The sequence below is a fragment of the Monodon monoceros genome, unplaced genomic scaffold (assembly GCF_005190385.1).
Source record: "Monodon monoceros isolate NGI ecotype Baffin Bay Population unplaced genomic scaffold, NGI_Narwhal_1 Super_Scaffold_20, whole genome shotgun sequence".
NCBI lineage: Eukaryota > Metazoa > Chordata > Mammalia > Artiodactyla > Monodontidae > Monodon > Monodon monoceros.
This window is the reverse complement of record NW_021703777.1, coordinates 133954804-133976770: the sequence shown is the minus strand read 5'-3', so window position 1 is coordinate 133976770 and position 21967 is coordinate 133954804. Positions and strand designations below refer to the sequence as shown.

Here is a 21967-nt window from a genome sequence, read left to right as displayed (position 1 = left end):
CAGCTTCTCTAGGTTACCTGAAAGGAGCCCAGAATGAGGCATGAGCTCAGACAATGGCAGGGATGGTCCGTCTTTGCTGGGGACAGTGCAGGGGGACCCGGCATGGGCTTGGCAACGGAGAGGTCACCCTCCCTGCACAGGCACAGTGCAGGGGGGCTGGCACGTTTGTTGGGGACCTGCTGCGGCAGTGGAGGTGAGCCTCACCTCCACCTCACCCGACGTCCGCCCTCCAGCCCTCCCCCACGGATGAGTAAGGTCCATGGCCAGCACCCATCCAAACCCAGCTCCGCCCCCTCTGTCTGGCATCACCCCACGGCCCAGCCCCGTGACCGGAGGGACCCCAGGCCATGTGGGAAGAACGTACCATGTTCTTCCTGTTGCTGCATCTCAGCTTCTTCTGTGTCTGAAAAGGGAGAGAAGGAAAGCATCACGGTCCGGCCAGCACCCTCTGTGTCCAGGGCCAAGTCGGGGCGGGGGGGGGGGGGCGCACCAGAATCATAACGTCCCTGAAACCAGCTCCCTGAGGGGAAACGGCCTGGGCCGGGGGGGTGGGGCACTGGCCAAGAAGCCACATCTTCCAGGATGTGTCCCCGCCCTAGGCCTCCCCTGCAGGACTCCATCCTCCCTGAGAGGCTGCTGACTTCTGCGGCTCCCGCTCTGGGAACAGGGGACGCGCTCCCCACTGATCCCGTCAGCTCTCCCAGGGGCAGGGCGGCAGATCTGGGATTGACCCCCCTCCTCTCCCACTGCCAGCGCTCCCCTGCGCCTCAGTTCCCACCTCCTGAAAATGGGCTGGCGCTAATTGCCCACGGCGTTGCCATAGAAACCAAAGGAGAAAAAGAGCTGTAAAAACACATGGGAAGTGGGAAGTGCTGCCAACTACAGAGCACCCAGCAGAGAGGGTCCCACAACACCCCGCAAACGAGGGTCCCAATGCGGCCTCCGCAGAAAGAGAAGAAATCGTGTGCCAGGCTGGCTTAAGCCTGATATGCCAAGGTCAAATTTAAGTATGCCCGTTTAGGAAGAAAAACTGATTTGTGGGATCTCGAAAGTTTAAATCTAATATTGGCAGGAAAAGCCTTATAACACGTGTCAGCAAGCAGGCAGAAAAGATGTGTGTGTACATGTGCACATATGTGTGTACATAGGTACACGTATGTGTACATATGTATTCACATGAGTATGTGCATATGTATATGTACATGCTGGATATGTGGGTTTACGTGTATGGCTCTGAGTGTGTCTGTATGTATTCGTCTGAGTGTATGTGCATGTGTGTACGTATATCTGTGTGGGTGTGTACACATGAGAGCATTTATCTCCATCCAGAGGGGTGAAGGAATGAGCTGTAACGTTATGTCCCCATGACCCGTGGGAGCTGGGGGTAAGTTTGCTCCAGCACCGTCCGCTCTGCTGCATTTCCTTTTGCTGTGGCTGCTGACACGCTTCCTTCATCTACGATTTGCACTGCAGCCCAGGGCCCGCACGCTGGCCCTGCCCCAGTGCAGCAGGGGGCCTTAGGTTGGCACCTGGAGTTAGCAGAGGAAAGGCTTCGCTGAGGCCCATCCTCGGGCAGCTGGGAGGCTCGGGCCCGCTTTCCTGCATCTCCCGGCCCCTTACCCTGGCTCCTCTGTGTCTGGCCCGGCACCTCCCCACCTACCGGGAGGGCAGTGACAGCAACTGGCTGATCGCCTTTAAGAGCCCAGGGGCTGGCGTTCATTACTGTGGCATGACGGGGGAAGCAGAACATTCCCGAAGGAAGCGGGGTGGGTGCCGCTGTGAACAGTGGGTGAAGCAGATCCATCCAAAGCTCTGCTGAATGGACAGTCCAAACTCACAGAGCCCGGTGCCGACCGAATAGGGCTGATGGGGTCTCAGCCACGGGACAGCTCTGCACCCTTCGCGGTCTTTCCAGAAGTCTGCCCCGAGAAAACTGTCCTAAATCATGGGCTGTAGGGTGTAACCAGCGGCGGGTCCTGAGAGGGGCCCGCAGTCATCCCGAGGGGCGTAGGAAGAGCGCCCCCCAACACCCCGCACACCTACCCAAGCTGTACACAGTGCAGACGTCCGTGCTGGACGTCCTCCTGAGTAGCTGCCTGGCATCCTCCTCAGAAAAGCGTCCTTCGCTGCTGAAGAAAGACCTTTCCTCTTCATTGAGAAACATCACATTTTCCAAGCTGGAAAAAAAGTGCATTTAGATTGCACGTTTGCAAGATTTCACACAAAGACCCTTTTCCACTCCCTCACTTGACAGATGGTCCCTGCATACCTATCCTGTGCCCAGCGGTGAAGACACCAAGATAAAAACAAAATAGATCCTGCCCTTAAGGTTGCTTTGTCTGGCCAGAGGCAGACGCCCAGGAGTGGGAAATGCCATGACACGTGCAGCTGGTCACAGCATCCTGGGAAGGTGAGCTCCTGGGCAGCCTTCAAAGCCCCACCTTAAATGCCCCTTCCTCTGCAAGGCCGGCCATGACAGCTGCAGGCAGACTCAATTCCTCCACACTGCAAGCTCCACACAGAGCCTCACACAACACGAGCTCAGGGCACGTGTGTGCTCCGAAAACTCAGGGAGAGGAAAACAGGAAGGAGACAGGGAGGGGGAGGCAACTTCTGCTTACTGGGCTAAATTATCAGCAAAATATGAAACTTTCACACGTACTTCAGAACTTAGAGGGAGCTCTTTTGAGAAGTTAAAGAAAACCTTAGGGTAGATTGCAGGACATTCGATAAAATAGGCCTGTATTCCTCAAAAGTGTCGGTGTCCTAAAGGACAAAGAGAACAGGGAACTGTCTCAGATCAAGGAAATGAGACTAAAGAGACAGGCAGGTGCTCACATGGGGTCTGGAATTTTCTTTGGCTATAGAGGGAATTACCGGAAAATTTGGTAAAATCTAAGGTCTGCAGATAATAGGATTCTATCAGTGTTAACTTCCTGATTTTGACAGTTGTGCTGTGGTCATGCAAATGATGTCCTGATTTCTGGAAACACATATCGCATTATTTAGGGGTAAAGGGACATTGTGTTTGCAACTGACTCCCAAAGAATTTAGAAAAAAAAAAAAAAAAAAGAGGAGAAAGTAAACGTCATAACACGTCAACATTTGGGCAACCTGGGTGAAGGACATCCAGGAATTTTATGCCCTTTTTGTATCTTTTCCCTAAGTCTGAAATTATGTCAAAATAAGGTTAAAAGAAATGAATAGCTACCAGAATGCTCATTAAAGAGAAGATAAAAGACTCAGATCTGGAATAGGAAAGATGTTCGGTAAACATCTGTTGAGTGAATGAGGGAAGCTGTTAGGGCTTCTCCAGCTGTAAACAGGACCAATGGCACTGGGCCCTGTCACCCTTCTGGGTTAAGGGAGGGCAAAACAGACTGGCTCATTCCCACAGCAATTGCAGCTCAGCCCGTTAGCAAGCTCAGGACAGGTTTAAGTCACATGGAGCCCAGACATCTGTTGAGCCGTTGTGGTCTCCCCAGAGATGATGACCAAGGGTGCCCAAAGAGTGATCCACAGAACAACAGCTAATAGTGTTGTCTGGGGCTTCCCTGGTGGCGCAGTGGTTGACAGTCCGCCTGCCGATGCAGGGGACGCGGGTTCGTGCCCCGGTCCAGGAAGATCCCACGTGCCGCGGAGCGGCTGGGCCCGTGAGCCATGGCCGCTGAGCCTGTGCGTCCGGAGCCTGTGCTCCGCAACGGGAGAAGCCACAACAGTGAGAGGCCCGCGTACCACAAAAAAAAAAAAAAAAAGTAGTGTTATCTGGAGGTCAAGTGTGAAGAATGCATTTCAACACGAGAAAGAAAAGTTTCAGACTCTGGGTGCCTTCCTTGTGCTGGGAATCCCCGTGGACCACCAGCCAGGGCGTGTGGAAAGCACACCGTCACTGATAAAGTTTGAGATGGAGCCCTGGGGGGAACACACTTTGGGAAACTTGGGTCTAGCTGCTGCTCTGGGCATCCGAGCCCAGCCCAGCTTCAAACAGTTTCTGATGAACAGGAGGCCATGGAGCAGACAGACACTTGAATTAGGAAACAGAGTGACTGGTGGGACATGTCATGAAGCCAGAGTGGCCTCCGAGACTTGGTTTGGGAGGCGTTGGTCTGTCTGAGGTGCCAGACAAGAACGAGACGGTATGTATGTCAGGGCTAGCGGGGCGCCGAGGACGAGCATCTCACAATGCGTCCGAGGGGCAGATGCTGGCCCAGCGAAGGGTCCTTTCTCTACACTGACGCCTGGGCTGAGGTCTTAACAACAAAAGGTCAAGAGCACAGCTGTGCCAGCTGACCACTCTCTCAAGACCCCCCTGCTGCTGCCCAGGGCCAGGCAGTGGGGACTTGGAGGTGACCAGACAGTCCTGGCTCAGAATTCCCTGGATGGGGGTGGGGAGGTCACACGGGGAGTAGAGCACAGCCAGGAAGGGTGCGCCCAGGGATGAGCCATTGGAGGTGAGACTGGGGGCCATCGAGAACCCCCAGGAAAACGGGATGGTCGGGGTGGAGGGGACATCTCACGTAGAGGGAGGCGCATAACCCAGAATCATTCTAGAAGGGGTGAGCCAACCCGCACGCTGGTCTCAGGGTGACACAATGGTGAGTGGTGGCCTTTGAAACTGGGGGTGACCAGGGCCTGGGTTGCAAGAGGCCTTGAAAGACAGGCCCAAAGCTTCGAAGGGCTTTATGAAGGGGAATGGCAGGGTGTACTGGCTTGAATAATGTCCCCCCCAAACCCATGTTCCCCTGGACCCTCAGAAGGTAACCTTATTTGGAAATAATAGGATCTTCTCAAATGTGACCAAGTCAAGGATCCTGGTATGAGGAGATGATCCTGGGTTATCCGGATGGTCCCTAAATCCAACGACTGGTGTCCTTACAAGAGACAGACGAGAGGACACATACAGGGAGGAAGCCACGTGAAGACAGAGGCAGAGGTTGGAGTGATGCGGCCACAAGGACCGCCTGAAGCCACAGGAGCTGGAAGAGGCGGGAAGTCCCCTCCCGTGGAGCCCCCAGAGGGAGTTCGGCCCTGGCCACACTGTGATTTGGACGTCTGGCCTCCAGTCTGTTGTTTTAAGCCCCCAGTCTGTGGTGCTGTCCCCGCAGCCCCAGGACACCCGTGCACGTGGACACCTTTGTATTTCAGGGACCAACCCTGGAAGCACTTGGAGGAAGGGCAGGAGGGGTCCAGACAGGAAGCTGAAGCCATGCCCTGGGGACAGTGGGGTGGCCCTGGGCTAGGACCAGCCCTGGGGACAGAGGTGGGAGTGACGACCAGGAAGAGGGGCTAGGGAGGGGCAGGAGGTGCCGTCCAGGACACTGCGGATCTGTCACCTGGGAAGCAGGTGGACGGGGTAGGCTTCCCACGGGGGCGGGGGGTGGAGTCAGAAGGGGGTGAGGCCTCAGCCACTCACTCAGACACTTGGCCCTGCGCACTAATGAGGCTCGTCTGCACAAAGGCGACCTGGCCGGAGGCCACGTGCCGGCCCAGGCACCAGGGCAGGCCAGGCACCTGGGCGCCCAGGATCTCGATATGGTCCCCGCTTCGGAAGGTCATCTCTTCGGGTCCTGAGCCCTGGCAGTCCGCCACAGCCGAGGCCAGGCCCACAGCTGCAGGAAGGAGGCCACACGGTCAGTGCTGGGGAGGATAGGGACGGGCGGCCCTCGGCCACAGGGGTGGTGTCCCCGGCCAGGGAACATGCCGTCCTGCTGAGGAACTGAGTTAGCACCTGGCCAGGGTGCGGGGCTGCCGCACACGAGGGGCTGGGCATCCATGCGGTACCTGAAGCGGGGGCCTCTTTATCCCCACGCTGAGGATAAGAAACTGAGGCCTGGGGATGTCGATTAACTTGGCCCAGGGCTGTCAGCCTCCAAGGCCAGGGCCCACCCAGGGCAAATCCAGCTGTAAGTGTCCTCCCATGGGGCCTTACGTTCACTTAACAGGTCCACAGGCCACCCAGACACCAAGCAGCCTGGGGCAGAGCCAGTGCACTGGACCAGGGACCCAGGCCGTCTTTTCTAAACAAGACCCCTGCCTCTCGCTCCTCCATTTGCACACGTGGCGAATTCAGCCGGGGCCCTGCCCACCCCACCTCCACCATCTGAGGGTCCTCCGAGGTGTCTGACCCAGTGCCAGAAAGAGAGCAGAAGTTGCAGAAGTGCTGGTGAAATAGGGTGTGGAAGTTACTCTCTAGAGGCGGGGTGACCAGGGATCCCGGCCTGGTCTCCCCGTGTGCTGTGTGAGTTTGGACCAGCCAGTGGACCTCTCTGAGCCTCTGTTATTGCCTCGGGAACTGGAGGGGATTCTAGCTACCTCTTCTGCCTTGGGGAGGATTCAGGGTGGGCGCAGAAGCTTCGGGAATCTGGTGCCTGCCCTTCCTCACCCACCTCTTCCCCAGGGGAGGAGGGCCAGTGGAAATACTTACCCATCGGCTGGATGTCCGGCGTCACAGGTCCACCCATGGAGTCGTTGATGGGGTCCCAGGGGACCCTAAGAGCCCACCTGGAGTGGGATGAGAGAGGATTTTAGGTTTAGGGCAGATTGAAACTGTGTGTAGGCTGGACAGGTCAACGGCCCCCAGGGACCCGAGCAAAATCCACCACCCACCCCCACTGCACGTGTGTGCGCACACACACACATACGCCCAGGTGTGGGGCCTTCAGCTCCAGCCATGCCCCATGGCCCCCAGCCCAGGTGTCTCCTCCCGTCCCTCACGCTGGCATCCTCGGGGATCTCCCTCCATCACCCCGGGAGAGAAACTCAGCCACAGACTGTCACTTCATAGACACTGAACATGAGGAGATGCAGTTTCTCTCTTTGCTTTGGCCGCCAGGAAGCTCAAGCCAAGTTTACACCCCACGTTCAGCACATGAACATGAGCTTGCGTGTTACCCGTCCCTGCCTTCCCCAGGCTGTCCCTGCCTTGGCTCTTATCTGCACACATCCCTGCGTGCTCCCTTACTATGAGCACAGGCTACGTAGCTCCCACAAAAGCTTTCCAGAACAAGCTAAAACAGGAAGCCAGAGCCCCATGCTGTACACTCCCAGGCCATCTCATCCCAGGACAGCCCTGCCGGGAGGTGTCACTGTCCTATTGTACAGGTGGCAGCCCCGAGGCCCAGAGAGCTGGACCGGCTTGCTGAAGCCACACACTGAAAGTAGCAGAAGGGGACGTGGCCAGGTCTGCCTCGGGCTCACACCGGTCCCCGTCTACCAGCCTTGGCCTACTGTTGGGCCCGGGCCTGGGGGAGTCTCCGGGAGGCCGGACAACACGCTGGACCCATAGGGAGCAGAGAAACAAAGGTCGGTACCTACTGATGGAACGGAATCAAAGGCTCCATGGCTGTCCGCTCCTCTGAGGATGTGTTGTGGCTGGGGGCCAAAGAGTCCACTGCCAGGGCCACCTCTGCCCGGGGAAGCCCCGAAGCCTGCCTGAGGGGCTGGAGGCCATTCATCACTTTCACATGGTGGTCAGGACACAGCACAAAGAAAGGCCCTTCAAAGCGGCAGAGGGTGGTCATTCAGGCGGCTGGACACAGGTGCAGCTGTAGTTTGCAGGCGGGACTACCTGTTCTCCACCAGGGATACCTGCAGGGGTTCCCCCACCCCAGTTTCTGCATTCACAGGAAGACACTGAAGGCCCCAGGGGCCCAGACCTGGAGGCTGGACCTGGGCTGGAGTCCCCACTCTGCCGGGACTTGCCCGGAAGCCTGGCTCAGCCTCAGGCTCTCTGGGCCTCAGTTTCCCTATCTGGGCTATGAGGGGCTCGACATGTGATCCCAAGGGCCCTTCCTGCTTGGACCGCAGTGGCCTCCTCTTGTCCGCTCTGTGGCTGGGGAAGGGCAGGAAGCTAATGCCCTGTTTGCTGCGGCCTCGGAGCCCAACTGTGAGGCCACCGAGGTACTTGGAGCAATAGCTTGGTCAGGAACTCGGGCTTAGGGGGGCGCTGGCCAAACTCCTTTTCTGTTATTTCTTGGGGGGGCTTTTCCTTGCCCCAAGCGCCCTCAGTCTCCAGCACCTCCAGAGCCCTTCTGCTGCCCGTGGCCCCGGGGCGTCCCAGCCCGGCGAGGAGCTACCCAAGGTCACCATCGCCTGCACAGCACTCACCTTCCTGGAAAAGGAGGCTCTCGTGCGTCAGCTTCAAGGCCTCCTCATCCACGTGGACTTGGATGGCCGTCTCCTGGTCTTCATCAGGCTCGAGCAGCCAGAAGGTCTGGTCCACAAGCAGGTTTTCCAGGCAGTGATGAGTGAAGCCTGGAGCAGACAGCCCTGGTTACCAGTGGGCTCCAGGCCAGCGGCAGGGAAGCCCTGATGGCTGGGTGTTGGCCGAGCCCTGCGCCAACCAAGCCCAGGGAGATGGACCACCCGGTCCTTGGGGACTCGTGGTACCGTCCACTACCTGGGCAGGCCACAGGTCAGACCATCTGGGCTGCGAGAGGACCAGCCGTGATGGTGGACAACTCGTCTGCCTCCCTGTTCCCTGGGAAGTTCGGGCGGGGTCTAGTTACTTCTTCTAGGACCCTCGGTCTCCTCTTCTATGAGATGGGACGGGAGATCAAGGAGATCACGTGCACTGCAGGCGTGGGCACAGCCCTGCTCCAGGCGCACAAGAAACTGTCACTGTGAGTCTAATTTCTCACTTCCTCAGCCCTCAAGTTCCTGAGGGAGTGCAGGAGTGGGGCAGCAAGTTTCCCCAGGAGAGGCACTTAGACGGCCAAAGTCTCCCTTAGAACAGGGAATGTTTCAGAAAGAAAGCACTTGGGTTGAGGTTGAAACAGGGTTTCCTGGTCTGTGCTCGGCCAGTGAGAGCTCAGCTGCCCTGGGGGCGAGTCACGCTCAGACCCGTGTGCATCTGCGACTCCGCCCATCACAACCTCACTGAGAACAGATGACGTCCGCAGAGGCCATCATGAACTAACTTAGTCTAAAGCCCCGACTGGTAACATAAAATGCTTGGTGTGTGACAAGCGTCCCCATAACGGGGTCTGCGAGGGTCACCGCCTTACCGAGAGCGTGGTAGGTGGAAAACTTCCAGATTTCTTCAAAAGTCTTAAACGTCACCACAATCCGATCCTGGTCACTGTGGATGGACAGCAGCCTGGCCGATAGCTCCTTACAGGGAAGAAACAGAAATGAGAAACAGTCCCAGTGGCTTTGGGGCGTCTGCCCATCAGGAGGACGGAGCCACGCAGTAGAAACATTTTGCAGAAGTGACCCTGGCGGGACTTCCCTGGTGGGGGCCAGTGGGTAAGACTCCACGTTCCCAATGCAGGGAGCATGGGTTCGATCCCTGGTCAGGGAACTAGATCCCACATGCTGTAACTAAGAGTCTGCATGCTGCAACTAAAGATCCCACAAGCTGCAATGAAGATCTCGCGTGCCACAACTAAGACCCAGCACAGATTAATTAGTTAATTTTTTTTTAAGTGACTCAGATAAGGACTGCAAGCACAGAGCTGATTCCTTTACAACCAAGCTGCTCCTCTCCTGCTTCTCAAGCCAGCTGTGGCTCCCCAGGGCTGTACCAAGCCCCACTCCTTCCCTGAGTTCACAGCCTCCATGCCCTGGACCTGCACCCTCTGTGGCAGAGGTCCAGCATCCCCTCTCCTGACACCCATCCCATGGACACTCCTGGTGGTGCTGGGGCATTAAAAGTGACACCAGCTGACGCTGACCAAGCGGGAGAGGGTACTATTATCATCTCCATCTGGATTAAGAAATAAGGTCCCGGTTCCTTTCTGAGGTCTGACCCTGGGACAGCTGGGATTCAGTCCAGAGCCAGCACGCACCCAGGACGGGCATCACAGGGGCAGCCCCACTGCAGAGCACCGTGCTGGGTGCACCATGCCTGCTGTTCGCAGGTCCTCACGGCAGCTCCGTGGCGTAATAAAGCTAAGCATCCCCCGTATGTGGCTGAGGAAGCTGCGTTCACAGAGGCTAAGGGACCTTGGCCAAGGTCAGGCCAGGCTGAGCACAAGGTCAGGTTGTGGCCTCTCAACCCTAAGCCATGGGGAGGTCACCCAGCTCAGCCTCCTTCCCCACCAACCTCCTGACAGACCATCCATCTGTGCGAGGCCCGTCACCAACAAATCAAGTAGAGAATAAAATCAGCTCACAGCAGTCCTTTCTGCTCCCTATGGAGAGACTCAAACTCCTAGCAGGGTGGGGTGTCCATGCAGAAAGGAACTGGGGCATTCAGAAAGTGGTGGCCCACGTGTGTCTGTGACCCTTGTTCCTGGAGCCAGACAGCCAGGAGAGCAGACGGGGGACAAGTCACCCTGGTGGTGGCACCATCAGGTAAGGTCTGGACATCATGGACAGACCTCCTCCTAGGTCCACTGCCCTCTCCTCCTCGACCCCATTCACAAGCGTGGATCCCCTGCACCTTTGCCCACCCAGGCCCCCCGAGGAGCCAGACTCACCCCGAGAGCACGGGCCACCTCCCAGCTGTCATTCTCCAGAAGACGGAGCCGGCCCCGCAGGACCTGCTGCAGGCTGGGGTCAGGCAATCCGCTTTGCCTCTGCACAGCCAGCAGCTGCAAAGTCAGGTCTGGAAGGGGAAGATGAAGGTGGGCAGTTTCCCTGCCGAGGGCCCCCGCCCACAAACACGGGGACCCGGATTCACAGCCCACGTGCACTGCACAGGTGCTTTTCTCCCGTGAGGCCCAGTTTCTTTGGTGGTAAATGAGTTACGTGCTACCCACATCTTACAGAGATGAGAGGAAGTGGACTGTGTCACAGCCCCAGGACAGGCCAGCACAGGGCAGGCATTCAGCAAATGGTCCCAAGTCACCGTGACCTCCAGCCCCGACTGCTTCCACGCCTGGGCTCCAACGGGGCATCCAAACTCCAGCAGACACCCCACGGGCATCCTAGAACTCTTCATCGCCCCCCGCACCCAAAACTGGCTAGTCCTCCTTTCTTTACCATCTCCAGAAGGACCGCCTCCCCAATCCTGCTCAGACCAATGACACCTCCTTCCCTCACACACCACTGGCTGGTCCACAAGCGAAGCCCACTGACCCACCTGCAAAACCAGGCTGAACGCACCATGCTCACCCCTCACCGTGGCCCCGCCCCATAGGTCCTCCTGAGCAGTGTCTGAGCCCTGCCTCTCCCTCCAGATGGTTCTCTGGTCCACAGAGGGCCAGAGGGTCCCCTCACAACCAGCTCTGGCTTATGGAACGCCTTGGCTCTCAGCCCTCCGGGCATTGCTGTTCCCCAGAAATTTCTGCAGCAATGGACATGTTTGCTCTCTGCACTGTCCTGCACAGAGGGCACCAGCCACATAGGACCCTGAGCTCTTGAAATGTGGACAGTGTAATTGAGGAACTGGATTTTTAATTTTATTTAAGTTAAATTTAAACATAAACAGCCACATGTAGCTACTGTATTAGACAGCACAGCCCCAGTGGTTTTGCATCTCGGGAAGAATAAAATGCGGATCCTTTGCAGGCACAGCCTGGAGCATCCTGCACTTCACCCCGCCCCGCACAGCCCCACCTCTTCTCCCCCCGCTTCCAGCCTGTGGCCGCCTCTCTGATGCCCTGAGACATCGAGCTCCCCCCAACCCACCCCAGGGCCTTTGCACTCACCCTGTCCTCTACCTGAAGCACCCTCTCCCAGACCAATTCCTGGCCTGGCTGGTGCCCTATGATTGGATCCCAGCTCAAATGTCCCCTGCCCACCCACACCCCGTCCCCCTGAGAGGCCTCCTGGCCGCAGAGATCCTCAGATCATGGGCTGTTCCAAAACTGGAGAGGGGAGATGAAGGGGAGAGGATGGGAAGGGGGAGGGGAGAAGAGAGAGGGAGAGAGGAAGAGGGACAGGACGCGGAGAGGGGGAGGGAGGTTCCTCACAACCTCTGAATAAGCCTTGCACCTGCCTTGGAATTTTCCAGCTAGGGGACCCTCGAGCAGACATCCCCATCCCCTCCTGGGGGGCAGGGCCGGAGCAAAGGAGCACATCTGGGATCTGGAATCAGGCCCCTCCCCCAGCAGGAAGCCAGCCCAGCATTTCCCAACCGGTTCTAAGAAGTGACCCCTCCTACTCCCGTAAGAGGGTGGGGTTGAATTGTCAATCCCATAATAATCTCCCTCGTTGCTCAACAGTCCTGGTCATCCCGAGTGACCACAGGCAGCGCTGCCCACCCGAAGGAAAAGCCGGAGGACGGGCGGCTGTCCCGGCAAAGGTGGACGGCCGACAACGCTGGGGTCTCCATGCCCCCCACAGCTGGGGCTCGGGAGTCGGGTCTCCAGCGTTAGAGGCTTCTTGCTGCCCCCCTCCGCCCATCAGCGCCCTGCGGAAGTCCCGCCGTTCCGTCCTCGGAGCCCCTCCCCGGAAGCAGTTCCCCGATGCCTCTCCCGAGGGCCCTTGCCATCCCCCTGCCCCCCCAGGGTGTCCCTCCTGGGGTTTCACTTCCCCTGCATGCAGCCTCCAGGGCCGTGCCCCCCTCTTGTGTGGGCAGATGCAAACACAGAGTCGAGGGAAGCCCTTTGCACGTGCAGGCGAACCCTGTCCCCAAGTGAAAAATGCAGAGTCCTGGGCCCTACCCCTCACTCCCTGCATCAGAACCCGGCAGGACCCAGGCATCTGTGTTTAACAAGCCTCTCCTCCACATTCAGGGTGACCTTAAAGCAGGGTGTCCACATTAGAGAAGCCTGGGTTAGACGCTCCTGAACCAGAAGCCCACGGGATGGGTGAGGCCGAAGGGAAAGGGGGACGCCCAGGGATCCCACATTCATGTCCCCAGCCCAGACTTAACACTGACGCGTGGTGTGGCGCCCAGGACGTCTACCTGTGGGGTAGGAGCCCATCTGGCCAGGAGAGGGCCTAGCAGCCGGTGGAGAAACGCCAGGGGCAGCAGCATCTGTATCAGAGCAGGATCCTGTGATTAAGGTGAGAACAGGCAGCTCTCAGCTACAGGCGCCAACCCCCAGGTATTTCCAGAAGAAAGGTATGTCCACACCCGTATAAACCACCGTTCACACCCTTCTTCCAGGGTCACAAAGCCCAACAAGGTCGGAGGCTATGAGTCTCCTACTGTGTCGTTACTAATTACCCTACCCTAGAAGCTTCTGGAAACAACACAGTGTTATCTTGCTGTTCTGGGGTTTGAGAAGGCTCTTGCTGGGACAAAACAAGGTGTGGGCAGGGCTGGCTCCTTTCTTCTGGAGGCTCCAGGAGAGAATCTGTGTCCTTGCTTCTCCAGCTTCCAGAGGGGTCCGCATTCCTTGGCTCGAGGCCCCTCCTCCATCCCCAAAGCACAGCATCTCCAACCTCTCTGTGACTCTGACCCCAGGATAACCTTCCCGTCTCACGATCCTTAATCCCCTTTGCAAAGTCTCTTTGGCCGCGGAGGTAACGTGTGTGTGTGTGTGTGTGTGTGTGTGTGTGTGTGTGTGTGCGCGCGCACAGGTTCTGGGGACTAGAATGTGGGCTTCTTTGGGGGCCTTTACTCTGTTGACCACAGGGGAGAGGTGACAGCCCAGGGGGAACTCGGGGTCTGTGGCAGATGGGGCTGCATCCTGATTTTGACTGGACTGTGAGGCCGGTCCTCTGCTGGTTGTCCCTACCCCCAGCCCCCAGCCGGGAAGCCAGCTCCCAGTCTGCATCTTGGCCAGGCCTCTCCACGCACACACCCGTCTCTGCCCTGCTCGGTTCTCATCTGTACAATGGGATGAGCAATCAGGGCCTTCAGATCAAAGGGGATCTGATCTGGAAACACCTGTGGTTCCAAGAGACGGTGCTGAACCTCACTGCAGCTTCTTCACCCCGGGGAAGTAACTGCTCAGCCGTGGGCATGGTGCTGCCACGTTGGCCTTGGACCGTGCAAAACGATAGGCTCATTTCTGCTCTCTCCCCACCTACGTTATACCAGCCCTAAGCCTGTGTGGTCAGAGCCCATGTCCAGCCCTTCCTTGTTCTGCATCCCCAGAGTGGGGGCTCAGAAATGCCTGTCAAATCCGAACAAGGGCACAGCACCCAGATCTTGGCTTTGAGGACTGTCCTCCCGCTGAGAAGCCAGGGATCCCTGAGGAACGGTCGATTCCAGGGCTGCGACAGGGAGGGCAGAGATGAGACGTGAGCCTCTTTTTGTCCCAGAAAGTAGGACGTGCTCACAGGATGCTGGAGACGCATCGCAAGACCAAATCGGGGGCAATATGAACAACAAAATAAATAATGACGGCAACTGATAGAGTTCAGAGAATGAAATAAAGACCTCTGAGCCCACCCACGCTAAAATAAATCAATGAATACCTGGGGAGAGGGGACAGCTCTTCTTTTCCGTGGAAGGTCCATCAACAAATGTCAAAAGAACGCAGCATTAGAGGGTCACCACTTAGCAACCATCGTAATGTTATGGTTTCAGTGGAGAACCTTGCACGGAAGATAAAACTAGTGCTTGATCAGGACCAGAGGAGCTGGCTAGTCACAAAGTCCCCAAGTATCTTCCCACGGGCTCCTTACTCATGACAAAGGGAAGAAGCGTGACTTTGACAGTGATATTTACGCTGTCAAACATCTCCTTAATCAAGTGATGGACGTGAGCCGTGAACGTCACCAGGGACCAGACAAATGGACATCGAGGTCTCCTGGTCGGCCGCACGGAGAGGAACCGAACACTTCTGCGGTATTTCTGCCCAGAGTGTCTGCCTGCAATCCTGAAAAAACAGGCACGCTTGAACTGAGCTGTACCCAAACGTTCTACAGAATATACCTGGCCCAGAATCTTCAAAGTATCAACCTCCAGGTTAGAAAGCTCCACAGGCACATGGCCACAGAATGCAGAGCCTGACCAGGGTTTTCTTTGGTGGAAAGGACATTACGGGGACAGATGGCAGGATGGGAGTGAGGTCCGTCTGTAGATTAGATAATGGTGTTGTTTAAACCAGGAGAGTTGGAAGTTTGAAAAAATTGCACAATGGTTCTGTACGAGCAGGTCCTGGTTTGAAGAAACACACACGCCAAAGCACTGGGGGTTAAAGGGGCATCATGTCTGCAGTTTACTCTTAAACTGTCCTGAAATATAAATAGATCAGTAAATGCAGAAAGAGAGAAGGCAAGCGTAGTAAAATGTCAACATTTGAGGAACCTGGGTGGGGTACATGGGAATTATTCATATTATTTCTTGTGACTTTTGTTGTCAATTTGCAAAAGAAGCTGAAAGGGGAAGGGGCTCTGGGTGGATGGGGTGAGAGTCCACTGGCCACTTGGCTACTCAGGGCCAGAGAGCCCAGGAAGACAGGAGGGGTTCCCAGACCCCGCTGCCTGGGCTCACAGGTCCACCCCAATGCCAGCCAATGCCAGCTGTGCTGTGGGGCAGGAAACACTTGGCAACACTGTCAGAATGCTTCTGGCTCGGCCGCGGCACCGACGGCAGGAATCCCCGTGCTCTAGGACTCACGGCCCCTCCTGGGCTGGGCTGCCGTGCGGGAGGCTGGTCTGGCCACCATGCATCCGGCGGAACCCAGCTCCTCTGTGGCGTGCTGGCGAGCTCTGGAGGGCACCCGACCCAGTGGGATCCCCAGTCCAGGCAGGTGTCAGCACCCACGAGGCCACCCCGACCTTTCCCATCTCCGCTTACGCCCGGAAGGACCAAGAAAAGAGGTGTAAAAATACCTCTAATCGCCAAGCATGAACGGCGTCAAGCTCTGGGCCAGGCACCGAGTATGAGGCTTTGTTTCCATTCTCCCAAAGCATCGATCATTCGTCATTCCAATATTTATTGGGCACCTGCTATGTGCTGAGCCCTGGAGGCAACTAAGCAGGTGACCAGGCTGAAGGTGACAATGTGACGAAGGGAAGCCCAGGGAGGGACAGGAGGACAGGCTGTCCCGGGCTCGGGGAGGGGCCTGGGCCCACCTCAGTCTTCCCCCCGCCCTTCCCTCCTCGCCTCCAGGACCCAAGAAGTTAGGGAGAGGGGTCCTGGAGATCTCCTAGGCCACCCCTCGGGTTTCCACGTCACGTGGCCCAGCCCTGCTCCCGGCACAGCCCCTCTCGCGCGCACATGGGCAGGTCGGGTGGGAGACGGCTCTGCCCTTGTCACACCCCTCATCCTCCACTGTTCAGGAAGTAATCCTGCCCGGAGCCTGGCCCAGGCCCTGCTTCCTTCCCCTCCCTGGGCCTTGGTTTGCCCTCCTGGAAGAATGAGGGAAGCCCCGTCCTGAGGAATCCCCGGGACTCACCTCCAAGGACAAAGCAGAACTGTGGGCACCCAAAGCTGCATTTCGAGAGGTTCCAACCCCTGCCCCTCCCGCCGCGCCCTGGAGAAGCACCAGGCGGGCCCCCATCTGTCGTAAACGCTCACTGGGCGCACCCTCCTTCGGCACAAGCACTGACAGTGCAGGCGTCCAGCGGCATCCTGGGTGCGGTGGACGGCAGGGTGGACGCACACTGCACTCACCACTTCCCACGGTAGCCTTGGCCTCCTCAGGCCCTGCTCGCCCCCGGACGGCTGACGCACTCGCTCCCGCTCTCTGGACCTCGCGGCCACCGCTGCCTCCCGGGGGCCCCACGGGCCCCCTCCCCGTCGGGCCCTCCATGACGCAGTGGCCTCAGCGCTGGCCTCTGTGGAGAGAAGAGAGTGGGGACCTCTCTAAGAAGACAGGCGGCCGGCACCAGCACGGATGCTGCCGCCAGAGCTGGGGTCAAGAGGAGAGAACGCCGCCTCTTTGCCTGGTGGACCCTTGAGCGTCCTTCCAGAGCTCTGCTCACCGGCCACTTCCCCTCCAAACAGCACAGTCCGCCTGGAAGACTCTGTTGGAGACACGCGCCTACGTTCGCTTCCAGCTGGAAGAGTCCCTGTGGGCGGTAGGGGCCATTCTCGCTCATCAACAGACCCCGAGGAAGTAGCTCAGATCCTGGCACCTGCAGGCTGCTCAAAACGTTCCCACCGGGGCTCGCCTGGTGGCGCAGGGGTTAAGAAGCCGCCTGCCAATGCAGGGGACACGGGTTCGAACCCTGGTCCGGGAAGATCCCACATGCCGCGGAGCAACTAAGCCCGTGCGCCACAACTACTGAGCCTGCGCTCTAGAGCCCGCGAGCCACAGCTACTGAGCCCACGTGCCGCAACTACTGAGCCTGTGCTCTAGAGCCCGCGAGCCACAGCTACTGAGCCCGTGTGCCACAACTGCTAAAGCCCGTGTGCCACAACTACTGAACCCCGCGTGCCTAGAGCCCGTGCTCTGCAGCAAGGGAAGCCACAGCAACGAGAAGCCTGGGCACTGCAACGAGCGCGACATGGAAGCAATAAAGGCCGTGTGGGAACAGGGAACAGAGCAGGTGTCCTCTTGGGACATCCTGGGACCGTGGTTTAGAGATAAGCCCACTGCACCTCCCACCCAGCGAGGGCTGGGAGGGACAGACTCCCCCAAAGACAGAGCATCTCCTGAGAGAGGAATACGCAGCTCCATTTCATACGGGGCTCAGCTGGGCTGTGACTCCAGCCTCGGATTCCCAGGGGGTCCTGCTGCTCCTTATAACTAAGCCTGCATCCTGGGGGCTTCAGTGGGCCCCGTCTCTCTCGCTGGAAGAGGCCTGCACCCCGTCCAGTTTTGCAGGAAATGGGCCAGGTCCCACGCTGCCCCGTGAGGGGAAGAAGCAGGTGGCAGAGGGAGGGAAAGGAGGAAGTGGCCGGGGAGGAACCAGAGACCGCTCCCCACTCCCGGGGTGCCCTTGGGCCTCCCCCCAAGAGCCAGTCATTATGCACCACTCTTTCCTGGGGCCAGAGAGGAGTGAGGGCCTTTCCGACCCGACAGACGGTGCTCCCAGGGTCTGGGGTTTGGTCACCAATTAGAGGACACAGCAGCACACGGAGCCCCTTCCAGGCACAGGTGACAGGGAGGGCGGGTGTGCAGCCTGGGCCGGGGGCTGAGGCACAGAGGCAGAGCCGCTGCCCCCATCCACAAGGACGGGAGTCAACTACTCCCCCCTCTGTTTCCACCTCAGGGACAGAGGGGACAGGAATGGCCCTGCTCACTCACACGGAGGTGGGCAACAGCAAGGCCGGGAAGCAAGTGCAAGGGAAGGTCCTCCTGTCAGGTCTCTGTTCTCTGATGAAGAGCTGGGAGGGTTCAACCCCAAATCCCGACCAGGCCGGCAAGAATTCCCTCTGCACAGAGCGGAACGCACAGGGAGACAGGAGAGCACACCTGTGAGCCCCTTTCCTGGGGACAAAACTGCAAACTGGAGAGCAGGTGTGGCCTCCTCCAGACCCACACGCCGTCCTGCGGTGGCTGCTGGGGAACAGGGGGCCCAGCAGAGACCAGAGGACGCTGGTGAGGAGCATGGGGCTCAGAACCCACTGGGCCTGCACAACCCCGAGAGCCCCTGGCCGGCCTCCCAGCTCCACTCGCTTCCTGCAGCAGAGAATGGGCAGGAGATGTGGGGGCGGATGGCGGCAGCTGTCACGTCACCTCGGGGCTGGGGGCTGGGGGCTGGGGCAGAGGACACGGGGCACGCAGGGTTGCGGGGGGCACAGCACTGAGCACCCCGTGAACGCACAGAGGAGCCACCAGAGCGTCTTAAACCCTGAGAAGGGCTGCGTTCTATCCCTTGGAAGTTTCGTTCCTGTATTTGTGCAGAAAGGACAGAGGAGGAGAGAGTGGAGGTGGGACCTGCGGTGGGGGGCCTTGGGTTCACTTCCCTGCCTCTAATTTTCACCAGGATCAGGGAAGCTGGACCTCCGTCAGACCCAGCAAGGAGTATTTTCTTCAGAACTACGGACCCAAGGCTGTCCCAGAGTGGTGGCGAGTCTCCACAGGCTCCCAGAGGGCCTCAGACACAAGTATTTGTCAACGCCTGCATGCACCAGGTGCCTCAGCCAGGTTCACTGCAGCCGGCGGGGAAAGGACATCACCCCGTTCTACAGATGGAAAAACTGGGCTGGGCTCCGAGGGGTGGGCAACTCAACCCCCTACACACACACACTTGCACACACACACACATATATATATACTCTCACATTAACACTCTCTCACACACTCACATCCCCCCACACACACCTCTGTCCATGCCCACCCTGCTACCCTTCTAGGCGGCCCCTCGCCCCCAGGGAGGAGGGAGGAGGCCGGAGGGTGCTCCCTTGCAGCATGGACCGGCAGGTTCCAGGAACGCAGCACTGCTGCAGAATTCTCCAGCAACCTTTGTTAAATGTCCAACGTCATTTCAAGCCCTGGTGCCTTGTACTCCCCGCGCCCTGGTCCCTGGGGGCCGTCCCCGCCCTTGTCACGCACGAAGACCTCCTGGCATTTTTCAGGGTGCCGCTCCATCTGTCTGGCCCTCCTCAGCCCCCAGTCAAGCCATCGTCTCTTTCCTTCCTCTCTTTACTCTGAAAACAGCGAGCCCCACACCTGTCATCGAGGGCACCGTGGCCTGGTCACAGGTGGGTGCCGGGACCGGGAAGCACGCGACTACGTGGCTTGGAGGCCAGGCTGCTATCCCCGCTGTTCTGCTCTTCTGAAGCATCTCAGTAGGGCACTTGGACCCGTTGTCCCGCACAGGTCCTGTTTGTGGGGTCTCTATAACTCCCAGCCGGGGTCCTCGTCCCCCCTCTCTACAGCCAGGCATCTTGCACAACCCACACCCAGGACGTCTGACTCTTGTCCCCGCCTCCGCCCAGGAGTCAGGACCAGCCCATCAGCGCCTGCGTCCCTGCCCCACAGGCCTGCCCCCAGCAGCTCAGGGCCGGTTTCCTGAGAAAACAGAAGGCTTCGGGGCTCAGGGGACTTCCCACTTGCTTGATGAGGGACCTGCCCATCAGGCAGGGCTGCCAGTGACAGTCGCAAGCGTGGGGTTCCTGGTCACAGCCCGCATGAGGAAGTGGGCTCTGTCTCCCTGGGAGGGTCCCTCCCTGCTGGGTCCTAAAATAGCCTTGCTCAGCCCAACAGGCTGCCGGCTCCTGACTGCAGGAGGGGCCGCCCAGCCCGCAGCCTGGCGGGTGTCCAGAGCCCCCACGGGCGGCCCTGCGGAGACTCAGGGACTGTCCTTCCCTACGGCCTCTGGCCCCTTTGCTCTGTTCACTGTTGGGCCACCCGATGCGTCAGCAACAGGCCCCAGGTCCCAGCCAACACCCAAACCCAGGGGACGGGAGTTTGGCACCAGAACAGCGCCCCATGCCTCAGTTTACCCACCAGAGAATGAGAACGAAAACACGACCTACAAGGAGGTCAAGGGATTAAAGGCTGGTGCTCCTGGGTTACAGCTGCGTTTAATAAATGTGAGCTGGACAAAGGCAAGAGATGGTTTGGGGAGGTCTGGCCAGAGCTTTCTCTGGACCCGTACTGAACAAATGCCTCGAGGGCTATGCAGACCTCGTCCACCTCACCAAGAAGCACCTCTTGAGGGTTGTCTGGTCACCCCCTGTACTGGGGTGACCAGTGCACCCCCAAAGTCATGTCCACCGCTAACCTCAGAAGGTGACCTTATTTGCGGTACGCGGACCTCTCACTGTTGCGGCCTCTCCCGTTGCGGAGCACAGGCTCCGGACGCGCAGGCTCAGCGGCCATGGCTCACGGGCCCAGCCGCTCCGCGGCACGTGGGATCCTCCCGGACCGGGGCACGAACCCGTGTCCCCTGCATCGGCAGGCGGACTGTCAACAACTGCGCCACCAGGGAAGCCCAGGTGACCTTATTTGGAAACAGGGTCTTTGCAGGTGAGGTTAGGATGAGGTCACACAGGACCGAGGTGTCCCTGCATGCCTGGGGTCCTTATAAGAAGAGGAGGGACACAGACACACCTGGGATGCTGTGTGAAGATGGAGCCGGAGGCCAGGGCGATGCGCCCCACGAGCCCAGGGTCGCCTGCAGCGGCCAAGAGCTGAAGGACCCTCCCTCAGATCCCACCCCCCCGGGAGGGGGGCACCCTCCCCACACCTGGGCTTCAGACTTCCAGCCTCCGGAACTGGCGGAGAATTAACTTCTGTGGTTAGAAGCCCCCAGTTTGTGGCCCTCTGTTACGGCAGCCTCAGGACAGTAGTCGCCCTGGGTCCCCCGTGCCTTGAATTTCTCTGCCGTAAAGTTGGCGTTTTGGGAGGAGGATTAAGTGACCTCAGGCCTCAGACGCCGGCTCAACACCGGATACAGGAAGCCTTGTCATTGTCGGGAGCCACCGCCCCGCAGCGCTAAGTGTCCCCGCTTAGCCCTCATGACGGCCTGCAGGAGCAAGCGCTGGGCCCATTTCACAGAGGAGCCGTGAAGGCTCCGTGAGCAGCTGTGCTGACTCAGCCCGGCCGGGGCGGCTCTGGTGGGATCTAAACCCAGGAGGGTCTGAGTCCAGCCCTCGACACCCACCCTGAACCTGAGCACGCCCTCTACGGCTATGCCTCTATCCACAAGCTCAGCCACAGCACGGCCTCCCGTACCCAGCCCCCCGCCCCGTGGGAGGCTACGCCCCAAGGGACCCGCAACACTAACTCCCGCCAGTGTGGCTCTGCCATCTGTCATCTCTAGGAAACTCCCACAGACAGGGCTTGGGGCTCCCAGCGGAGGGGGCCGGGGGTCACTGCAGGCCGGGGGAGGGTCTCAGTGATGTGCTGGGACCACACACCCAGGGCAGGACCTGGTGCTCTGAAGCCTTGGGTCTGGGTTTCCCCTAGAACCTTCCGGTTGGGGCCCCTGGTCAAGGCACTCGTCCCATTTGTTGATGGAGAAGAGGCCCAGGGGCAGTGACCTCAGAGTGGCCAGGTCACAGCTACAGCGCCACCCGGGCCGGGACACATGTGATGTCTCCCAGAGGTGGCGTCAACCCAGGGTGGAGGCCCACTTGAGGCCCCCTAGACCCGGAACCCTGCTTGCTGGCGATGTTCCTGCGTCCTGGCCAGACCTTCGGGACGCGATGGCTGGCTGGCTGCCTGCGTGAAGTGGGGGACAAGCGAGATCACGGGAGCGACTGTGCTTTGTCAAACCTGACATCATCACTGGGGCCATGGCTGCCAGCCAGCACAGGGTGCTCCCAGAGCTCTGCCCG

General features: G+C 58.9%; 1 protein-coding gene across 7 annotated transcripts in view; it reads right to left on the bottom strand.

Annotated features, from left to right (window-relative positions):
- Nucleotides 1-21967, bottom strand: part of SH3TC1 (SH3 domain and tetratricopeptide repeats 1) — a 51987-nt gene that overhangs the window by 13854 nt on the left and 16166 nt on the right. For 3 of the 7 annotated variants that reach the window (XR_003795538.1, XM_029234828.1, XM_029234827.1), the window contains exons 2-11: nucleotides 16406-16569; nucleotides 12797-12886; nucleotides 10422-10549; nucleotides 9006-9111; nucleotides 8107-8253; nucleotides 7315-7495; nucleotides 6425-6501; nucleotides 5414-5609; nucleotides 2044-2177; nucleotides 365-403 (exon numbers count right to left, since the gene is read on the bottom strand). Coding sequence is in view for 6 of the 7 variants with exons in the window: in XM_029234828.1 (XP_029090661.1) it covers nucleotides 365-403; nucleotides 2044-2177; nucleotides 5414-5609; nucleotides 6425-6501; nucleotides 7315-7495; nucleotides 8107-8253; nucleotides 9006-9111; nucleotides 10422-10549; nucleotides 12797-12886; nucleotides 16406-16544 (1237 nt within the window). In the remaining variant the exon portion in view is untranslated. Of the gene's footprint in view, nucleotides 1-364; nucleotides 404-2043; nucleotides 2178-5413; nucleotides 5610-6424; nucleotides 6502-7314; nucleotides 7496-8106; nucleotides 8254-9005; nucleotides 9112-10421; nucleotides 10550-12796; nucleotides 16570-21967 lie in introns of those variants that run through there. The other 4 variants (XM_029234829.1, XM_029234831.1, XM_029234832.1 and 1 more) reach the window with 4 other exon arrangements.